General features: G+C 41.9%; 1 protein-coding gene across 4 annotated transcripts in view; it reads left to right on the top strand.

Annotated features, from left to right (window-relative positions):
* Positions 1–10,618, top strand: part of LOC135094938 (uncharacterized) — a 47,374-nt gene that overhangs the window by 27,918 nt on the left and 8,838 nt on the right. For 2 of the 4 annotated variants that reach the window (XM_063995453.1, XM_063995454.1), the window contains exons 5-9: positions 2,505–2,690; positions 3,135–3,233; positions 9,536–9,696; positions 10,068–10,184; positions 10,436–10,551. In XM_063995453.1, coding sequence (XP_063851523.1) covers positions 2,505–2,690; positions 3,135–3,233; positions 9,536–9,696; positions 10,068–10,184; positions 10,436–10,551 — 679 coding nt within the window. Of the gene's footprint in view, positions 1–1,424; positions 1,713–2,504; positions 2,691–3,134; positions 3,234–9,535; positions 9,697–10,067; positions 10,185–10,435; positions 10,552–10,618 lie in introns of those variants that run through there. The other 2 variants (XM_063995456.1, XM_063995455.1) reach the window with 2 other exon arrangements.

Raw genomic sequence — 10,618 nt, 5'->3', positions numbered from 1 at the left:
TAGTTACCAAACAGCCCTGCAAGGACCAAAAGGTCTGTTGCTGATTGGCTTTCCTTTGTATTCCTTTGTATTCCTCCTCCTCCTCCTCCTCCTCCTCCTCCTCCTCCTCCTCCAAGGTAAGCGAGTATCAAGACCCCCCCCCTCTCTCTCTCTCTCTCTCTCTCTCTCTCTCTCTCTCTCTCTCTCTCTCTCTCTCTCTCTCTCTCTCTCTCTCTCTCTCTCTCTCTCTCTCTCTCTCACCAGCGTGTCTTGTTTGAACTTTTCTTCATCATCAAACAGTTTAACGTGAGGCAGAATATCTGTTGCTGTTTGCCTGTGCCTTTGTATATTGCACATTTCTCTTCTACTTTTTTTTTCTTCCTCCATTTTATTCTGGTGTTCGCTTCGTGTTGCTTCTTATCTTTGTTTTCTTTTGTATATTGCGTTCTTCTTCCTTTTCCTTATATTTCCTTTCTTTTTGGTGTTCGTTGATATGTTTTGCTTCGACTTCGGTGTGTGTGTGTGTGTGTGTGTGTGTGTGTGTGTGTGTGTGTGTGTGTGTGTGTGTGTGTGTGTGTGTGTGTGTTGCTTTGTCTGGGCTTCGTATATACAGTACTAGTCATAAGTATTGGACCCCTTGGCTGGGACGTCCAATACTTAATGCGAAAAAGCATTGTCCTCCTGATGGTGAACCATTTTAGCCCAAAGAATGAGCCCCTGCCGTGACGTCACCGCATCCCTCAGTTTCGCGCCGCTGATCCATAGCCTCCCCTCAGCGTGCCTTGGGGCGTGTTGGAGAGCAGTCACCTGTCGTGATTTTTTTCCGCATCTTGGCGTATTATTGCGCATGTCCTTGTGATAATTCACTGTGTTTGCTAGTATTGCTAAAACGAAAGAGTATTCATCTGAGACTAATGCGTAGCTCACGAGCCTCAAGGCAGCAGGTCATTCAACTAGAGAAACAACTTAATATTTGGCAGCATCCAGGACAAGGCAAGCGTTGGTCACTGCAGTTCAGGGAGAAAGGGAATCGTCATATGCCTCAACCTAAAAAAAAAAAAAAAAAAAAAAAAAAAAAAAAAAAAAAAAAAAAAAAAAAGACGGTCTGAACTGCAGTGACCAACGCTTGCCTTGTCCTGGATGCTGCCAAATATTAAGTTGTTTCTCTAGTTGAATGACCTGCTGCCTTGAGGCTCGTGAGCTACGCATTAGTCTCAGATGAATACTCTTTCGTTTTAGCAATACTAGCAAACACAGTGAATTATCACAAGGACATGCGCAATAATACGCCAAGATGCGGAAAAAAATCACGACAGGTGACTGCTCTCCAACACGCCCCAAGGCACGCTGAGGGGAGGCTATGGATCAGCGGCGCGAAACTGAGGGATGCAGTGACGTCACGGCAGGGGCTCATTCTTTGGGCTAAAATGGTTCACCATCAAGAGGACAATGCTTTTTCGCATTAAGTATTGGACGCCTCAGCTAGAGGGTTATTTATTTCTTGGTGGGGGTGTTTGGGAGGGACGAGTATTGGGTGCATTAATGTGGGGCTGGGAGCTGGAATACTACTACTACTACTACTACTACTACTACTACTACAGTGAAATTTTTGAATGTGGAACAAAACGAAGATGTATTTATTGGGATTTCTTGGTTCCCACTTCTTGCCCTCCACCTCGTCTTCTTCATCCCCTCCGTCTCCACCCGCGACACCTCCACTGGCAGAGTATTGCGTAGGTGTTGTGTGTGTGTGTTTGTGTGTGTGTGTGTGTGTGTGTGTGTGTGTGTGTCATACTTTTCCTTCTTCTTCTTCTTCTTCTTCTTCTTCTTCTTCTTCTTCTTCTTCTTCTTCTTCTTTGCTTTGCCATTGTTTTCTTCTCTTTTTCATTTGTTTTTGTTTTTCCTTTTTTTCTCATGATTAAAATCACATCTTTTCTTGTTCATGCGCTATCATCATATTTTTCCTCATTTTTTGTCTTCATCCTCTCTCTCTCTCTCTCTCTCTCTCTCTCTCTCTCTCTCTCTCTCTCTCTCTCTCTCTCTCTCTCTCTCTCTCTCTCTCTCTCTCTCTCTCTCTCTCTCTCTCTCTCTCTCAAGTTAGAATCACATTTTTCCTACTTTATCATCATACTTTTCTTACTTTGTCATGTTGTTTTCCTTTATTCCTCCTATTCATTCTTCTTGCTGCCCTCTTCCTTAATGGTAAGTTGATCTTTTCTTTTTCTTCTTTCTCTTATTCCATATCCTCCTCTTTCAGTATATTTTTCACTATTGAATCTTTTCTCAGTCAGTCAATTCATCATCTTTTCTTCCTTTCTTCTTGTTCATTTTCATTAATTTCCTCCTCTTCCTTATTAATTTGAATCCTTCCTCTTCTCCTCAACCAGTCCATCAATCTGTCATCCTGCCTTTGTATTTTCCTTCATTCTCCTTCATTTCCTTCTCTTCCATATTACTTTGAGTCCTTCCTCTTTTCAGTCCATGTGTTCTCAGGCCACCCATCAGTCTCTCATCTCTCCCCACAGGACTATGACAAGTTTCAGCACAGCAGGAAGGGCAGGGACGCCACCAAGAAGCTGCTGCTCTCCCCTACATCAAGCATCGTTGGTGGCGGTGGTGGTGGTGGTGGTTCCTCAGCATCCATAATACAGCCAGACATTTACCTCTGCGACAAGTGTGAGAACGAATTCTACTCCCTGAAGGAAGTAAAGGTGAGTGTTTCTAGCTTCTTGTTATTGTAGGTCAATCTCTTGTGTATTCATTTTTCCACTTAGTACACCTTTTTTCCCTAATTACCAATCATTCTGAGACATCTTCACTTGTTCTGCAGTCACTTCCAATCCTTGAACTGAGAGGAGGTTGCAAAATGTATTCTTTTCCTTGTAGATGCTTGTAAGTACTTCATGCAGTGCTTCTGGTGCTGCTAATTGTTTGTTGTTGCAGTGAAGGGGTTAATCTGTGCCGTCTTGGTTATGTCATTTCTCTTGTCTTTGTTCTTCGTCTGTTCCTTAATGGCTTTGTTTTGCCATATATTTACTCATATTTATTCATTTTTTGTCTCATCTGCATCCTGTACATACATTACTTCCTGCTTCCCTGTTAACTTGCACTCATTCCCTCTCACTGTCTTGTCTCATGTGCTGCCTTTCCCCCAGGCTCACGAGAGGCACTGCTGTGGTGAAGTGCCATCTGGCCCACCCACACCTTCCCCAGAGCCTGAGGTGCCGGAAGAAGAGCCAGAACCAACAGGACAGGTAAGGCACACACACACACACACACACACACACAAAGACTGGTAATTTAAAACAGGACAGAAAATTTTCAGCAGGACAGTTTTTGATGACTGTAAAGATGATTAGTTGGTTGCAGGTATTAGACACAACAACAGCAACACCAACAATGCATGCCAGCAGTACACAACATTAAAACAACAAAAACACCAATACATAACAAGAATACAATAATAGCAAGGAAAAGACAATGACAGCAGCACATTAAAAAAACACACACACACACTCAGAATACAAGCAGAATACAATACAAAGCTCGGAATACAAGAATATTTTGGTAAAAAGACATGTGAACTTGGAAGAAAGGGAAAAAGAGAGGGATCTGAGAAGTGAAGCTAAGGAAAAAAATGAGAGGACAGAGATTTAGAAGAGGAAGTTTTATTGGAGGGTAGTAGATATGAGACTAATGAAATGGTATATTCAGGAAAGGAAACAAGAGCGGAAAGAACCACAGCAGCAGACAGAGAAATTACAAGTGGTGGGAGCAGTACATTAAGAGTAATGTATACAAACACAAACGGGTTACTTTCAGGTGTACTGGAAGTGAGAGATTACCTAAAGAAAAAAAGACCAGATGTGTTGTGCCTAACCAAGACAAAGTTAAGAGAGGAAGTCCACTTAAGCTTTAAGGAAGAGAGATATAATTATTAGAGGAGAGAAAGAAAGGGGAAAGGAGGAGGAGGAGGAGTACTGATAATGGTTCAAGATGATATATATGTGGAAGAAGTGCAATGTGGAGATGGCTTGGTGGAGGTCATAGGTATAACAATCAGGACCAGTGGGAGAGAAAGGAGGAGGATCATAGGAACGCATGTGCCACCGAAGACCAATACGCGGAGGCTGGAGGAACACAAGGAAATGCAAAAGGAAGTGTTGAAGTGCCTAGACAACATGATAAGGAAGGACAGTGAAATACTACTAGTGGGAGACTTTAACTGCAAAAATGTAAGCTGGGAGGAGATGGAAGTTAATGGAAATGCTGGACCGTGGAGTGAAGGAATGCTACAGTTAGCCATGGTGAATACAGTGGACCAATGGGTGCAGGAATTTATGAGATACTGAGGGGAGGAGGAACCATCTATGCTAGACCTGGTATTCACACACACACACACACACACACACACACACACACACACACACACACACACACACACACACACACACACACACACACACACACACACACACACACACACACACAGCTGTAAGAGAGGGAGGGACATGGACAGTGGCATACACTAATGAGGATGGTTTAGTTTCAGTGATGGATGAAGTGAATGAATTTATAAAAGCAAATGAACCAGACTTCATGGCAATGGTAGAAACTAAACTAAAAGATTCAGAAACACCAAATTTAGGAGGGGGAAAGTACAATATGTGGATAAGAAACGGGTGTGGAAAAGGAGGAGGTGGGGTGATGATGCTTGTTAAAAAGGGTATCAGGGTGGAGAGTGTGGAAAAGGCAGAAGGCTTGGTGGAAGGCCTAAACTTAAAACTAATAAATGGAAGAAAAGGAAGACAGTATGTCATAGTGGTGTATGTCCCATAAAAAACAAAGACCTGGAATAGACAAGAGCATGAACAGTTGCTGAGTGAGACAAAAGAATGGCTTATAAAGAAAATTAAAGAAAACAACAAAATTGTTATAATTGGAGATTTTAATTGTAAAGAGATAAATTGGGAGGAGTGGAACACAAGAGGAGGAGAAGACTCATGGGGAGATAAGGTTCTGAAACTGGCAATGAACAATATTATGACACTGTGGGTTGAGGAAAACACTAGATACAGAGGAGGAGAGGAGTCATCAAGACTTGATTTGGTATTATCAAAAGAAAGATATTATACAAGACATGAACTATAGTTGTCCACTAGGAAAAAGCGACCATGTCATGATAAGGTTTTGTATGAAAGAAAAAAGAGAGGAAAGTAGATGTGAAGATTATAAAAAGTAAAGATTTAATTATGGTAAGTCAAATTTTGAACAAATGAGGAGATACTTTGGTGAAGCAGACTGGAGTACACTTATCACAGCAAGTAATGTGCAAAAGAAGTGAGAAGCTTTCAATATTTATGAAGAGGGAGTGAAAAGATATGTACCAAAAGTAGAGACAAAGAGAAGATATAACAATGACTGGTATAATAGAAGATGTGAAATAGCCAGGGAGGAGAGGGAAACGGCATGGAATAGATGGCGGAGGAAAAATATGCAGGAGCTATGGCAAAACTACACAACTACAAGAAATGAATATGTAAGGGTTATTAGAGAAGAAAGGAAAAATTATGAGAGAGATGTTATGGACAAATGCAAAGAGGAACCAAAACTATTCTTCAGATATGTGAACAGCAAAATGAAAAATAGAGAAGAAATAAGCAGATTGAAGGTGAATGGTCAAATGTGTGAGGATCCGGCTGAATTGGCAGAGATAATGAACAGGAGTTTTCAATCAGTATTCACAAAAGAGAAAACATTTGTGGGGCAGAGTGAGATGAGTGAGGAAATGGGTCTGGGGGAAATCCAAGTGACTGAAGAGGATGTCCAGGGACTAGATGTTAGGAAGGCCCCTGGACCTGATGGAGTGTCAGGATGGATACTAAAAGAGTGCAATCAGCAGTTGACATGGGTAATACATATTATTGAAAGCTCCCTAATTGAAAGCAAAGTCCCAATTGAATGGAAGAGAGCCAACACAGTGCCAATCTACAAAGGTGGTAGTAAAGAGGAGCCCTTAAACCTGTCTCTCTAACAAGTGCAAAATGTGTGAAAAATTGGATTGAAAGAGTGGATAAATGGATGCAGTACCTAGAAGGAAATGAAGTGATAATAAAGCAATAATTTGGATTTAGGAGAGGGAGATTGTGTTTTACAAACTTACTGAGTTTTTATTCTAGAGTGGTGGATATAATGCAAGAAAGAGATGGATGGGCTGATTGTGTTTATTTAGACCTGAAGAAGGCCTTTGATAAAGTGCCACACAGGAAATTATAGTGGAAGTTGAAGCATAATGGTGGGCTAAGGGGGGGCCTGCTGAGATGGATGGAAAATTTCTTGACAAACAGAGAAATGAGAACGGTGGTAAAAGATAAAAAAAAATCATCATGGAGGGAATTTATAAGTGGAGTATCCCAAGGCTCAGTACTTGCACCAATCATGTTTGCAGTCTATATAAATGATATGACGGAGAGTGTGAACAGCTACATGAGCCTTTTTGCGGATGATGCAAAGTTGCTGAAGAAAGTTGAGAGTGCAGAGGACTGTGGAATGTTACAAGAAGACCTGAACAAGATATCAGAGTGGAGTTATAGATGGGAAATGGAATTTAATTTAAAGAAGTGTAAGGTAATAGAATTTGGAAAAAGTACAAGAAGAGTAAAAGGAGATTATGTGTTGAATGGTGTAAGGTTGAGTGGAGCAGAAGAGGAAAAGGATCTCGGTGTTACAGTGACTGGGAACCTGACCCCGGAGAGACACATTAGCAAAATTACAGGAGAAACCTATAACTTGTTGAGAAGAATAAGGCAGGTCTTTGCATATATGGATGAAGAGATGGTCAGGAAGATGATCGTGTTGCTGATAAGACCTAGACTAGAATATGCAGCAGTAGTGTGGTCGCCATACAAGAAAAAGGATATAAGGAAGTTGGAGAGAGTTCAGAGAGCAGCTACAAAGATGGTACCAAGTATCAGGGACTTGTCATATGAAGAGAGACTGGAAAGGATACATCTACCACCGTTGGAAAAGAGGAGAGAAAGGGGAGACTTGATTGCGATATATAAAGCATTTGAGGGAGTAGAGGAGGTGGACCGGAGCGATTTAATGGTCTGGGATACGCGGGACACTAGAGGACGTGGGAAGAGGCTGAAGAGGAGTGCTTGTAGAAGAGATGTCAAAAAGTATAGTTTCCCATATAGAAGTATTGATGTATGGAACAGTCTGGATGAGGAGATAGTAAATGCAGAAAGTATACATGGATTCAAGGCTAAGTTGGATATGGAGATATGGAGATGGGACAGCACCAGCATACCTCTTTTCCCATAAAGCACAACTAGGTAAATACAACTAGGTAATACACACACACACAAAAAAAAAAAAAAAAAAGCCTTGTCCAACCATTAAATAGTTAAGCCCAGTGGGAAAAAGTGACCATGTGTTGTTGGAAGTGGTACTGCAGGATTGGGAGGTTCTACCATGTAAGGAGAATTATAAAAATGGGAGACTTAATCATGCAAAGACAAATTTTGCAGAATTAAGAAAATTCTTTAGGAGTATTGATTGGGGGGGACTTATGGAAGACAAGACAGTGCAAGAGAAATACAAAACATTCCTGAAGAAGTACAGTGAGGGTGTGCAGAAATATGTACCTGTATATAAAATAATGAACAAACATATCTGGCATAATGCCAGATGTGCAGAAGCTAAGAAGAGAAAGGATATAGCTTGGAAGAAACTGAAGAAACAAAATGAAAATAATAGAGAGCAGTATAAGGAGGCAAGGAATGAGTATGTTAGAATAAGAAGAGAGGAAGAGAAACAATTGAAAAGGATGTGGTAAAGAAATGTGAAGAGCCCAAGCTTTTTTTACAGGTATATCAATGGAAAGATGACAAACAGAGAGACCACTGACAAGATAGTAAAGGAAGGAAGGATATATCAAACAGAGGAAGAGATCAGTGAAATTATGAATGTAGTGAATTAGGAATGTAGAGAACAGGTGGAGCCAGTTTGGGATGTGATTAGCAGGTCACTGATAGAGGGAAGAGTACCAAGAGAGTGGAAGAGAGCAAATATAGTGCCAATACACAAAGGAGGAAAGAGGACTGAGCCACTAAATTATAGACCGGTGTCGTTAACCAGTGTTGTGGGCAAGACCTGTGAAATAGTGATCAAGGAAAAGTGGGTGAAATATTTGGAAGAGAACAAAGTTATAACAAATAGTCAATTTGGTTTCAGAAAAGGAAGGTGATGTGTGACAAATTTACTAAGTTTCTAGACAAGAGTAACAGATGAAGTACAAAACAGAGATGGGAGGATAGGTGCAGTGTACTTGGACATCAGAAAAGCTTTTGATAAAGTTCCACATAAAAGACTATTGTGGAAGATGGAGCATGTAGGAGGACTGAGAGGGACAGTGCTAAAGTGGATGAGAGACTGCTTAAAGGACAGAGAAATGAGAACTGTGATCAGGGGCACCTGTTCAAGTTGGAGTGATGTAACAAGCAGAGTACCACAGGGTCAGTGTTAGCACCCATTATGTTCCAAATATACATCACTGATATGCAGGAGGGTTTGACCAGTTATATTAATGTGTTTGTTGATGATGCAGAATTGTTAAGAGTAATAAAGAGCCATGTTGATTGTATGGATTTGATGAAAGATATTGACAAGATTTATGGGTGGACCAAGAAGTGCAAATTGGAATTCAATGCTAAGAAATGCCATGTGATGGAATTGGGAAAGAGTGGAAGGAGACCTGCATGGGACTATAAAATGGGGGAGGAAGTAATTATGAGGAGCAAGGAGGAGAAAGACCTAGGAGTGGTTTTTCAAGATAACCTGACCCCGGGACAGCACACAGGTGAGATATTTGGCTTGACGTAAAGGATGCTGACAAATATTAGGGTGGCATTTCACTAAATGGATAAGACTATGATGAAAAAATTATAGCCACTATGCTACGTCCCAGGCTGGAACATGCAGCAGTGGTGTGCTCTCTGCATGTGAAGAAAGACATAAAGAAGTTGGAAAGAATTCAGAGGGCAGCTACAAGGATGGTACTGGAGCTGAAAGACCAAACATATGAAGAGAGGTTGAAGGAAGTGGGACTGCCAACTTTGCAAGTTAGAAGAGAAAGAGGAGATCTAACAACAATGTATAAAATAGTTAACCGCATTGAGAAGATAGACAAGCAGGATCTGGTGTTGCTAGAAGATGAAGCTGGATGGACGAGAGAGCACTCAAAGAAGATCAGGAAGAGGCAGTGTTTGAGGCACATCAAGAAGTACAGTTTTCTACACAGAACTGTGGATATCTTAAACAGCCTAAATAAAGAAGTTGTTACAGCACCAAACATGCATAAATTTAAGGAAATGCTGGATAAATATAGATATGGAGACAGGAGCCCTGCCCAAACCCTGTATTATACAACTAGGTAAATACACACACACACACACACACACACACACACACACACACACACACACACACACACACACACACACAAACAGCAACCTTTCCTGACATCTTCAACTCACACTTGTCTTCCTGGCAGGTTCCCTTCCTCTCCTACTTCAACCTGCGACCAGCACAACACACTGGCCTGGAGCCGCACACATCCCCTCGGAAGAAGAGTGTGAGCAGCCCCCCTGCCAAGCTACCAGGACCCATCTACCCGCGCTACGACACCATTGCCCTCTCCTCTCCACTTGGACGGTGTGTTTCTCCCCTTCTCCCACCATTCCTCCATTCCTCAGGGCCCCAGAAAAGTGTAGCAAGTTTTCATTTTATCTCCAACATCCATGAGTTGCCACTTAACCCTAAAATTTCCTTGTAGACACTCCATAACTCCCACCAAGTCCCATCCTTCCTGACAAATTTCACTCCACTTACCCTCTCTTCCAACCCCAGGCATTACTAGTGATACATTTTGTCTCTCATCACAGATACTAATGTCATGCTCATAACTTCTTTATTGACACCCCATAAGTCCCCTAAATTCATCCTTCCTAGTCTGATACCACCCCAGTTCTTCCTTTCAACTCCAGCCAACCAAACTCAATCTTACATCTCATCTCTCCTCATAGGTACCTCATCGCACACTCCAAGTTCCGCAGCAAGTACCAGGCTGCTCAGCACTCCGTCATGAGGTACGAAAGGCACCTGCACGCCACACCCAATGCCGACATCAACTACAGGGAAAGGTTAGTAGGGATGCAGTGACATGTGGGTGAGTGGTGGTGGTGTGTTGGAGTGGATGCTGTCACTGGAGTCATCAGAGCTGCTTTTCACCTTTGTAGTAATGGTTTGACAGGTTCTAGTTCTTATTAGTTTTCAAGTTTTCTTTAAATATGTTTTTGGTTTGCATTGCTTTCTGTTTCATTGTTGGGTGTGTGGTAATATGGTGGTGGTGGTGGTGGTGATGATGTGGTGGTGAGGTGTGCTCCTCCTACAGATGCACTAGTCGATGGATTGTGGTGTGGCGGAATCGTAAAGAGCAGCAGCCATGGGTCCATCTCTACTGCTTCAACCGGGCACAGCGCAGGGAGCGGATGATTACTCTGCGAACAGGTGTGTGTGTGTGTGTGTGTGTGTGTGTGTGTGTGTGTGTGTGTTGAGAATGATGAGTGTAGCCTAG

Source organism: Scylla paramamosain, chromosome 47 (genome assembly GCF_035594125.1).
Source record: "Scylla paramamosain isolate STU-SP2022 chromosome 47, ASM3559412v1, whole genome shotgun sequence".
In the NCBI taxonomy this organism is placed as follows: Eukaryota; Metazoa; Arthropoda; class Malacostraca; order Decapoda; family Portunidae; genus Scylla; species Scylla paramamosain.
The sequence above is the reverse complement of the archived record's forward strand: the minus strand, read 5'-3'. Positions and strand labels throughout refer to the sequence as shown.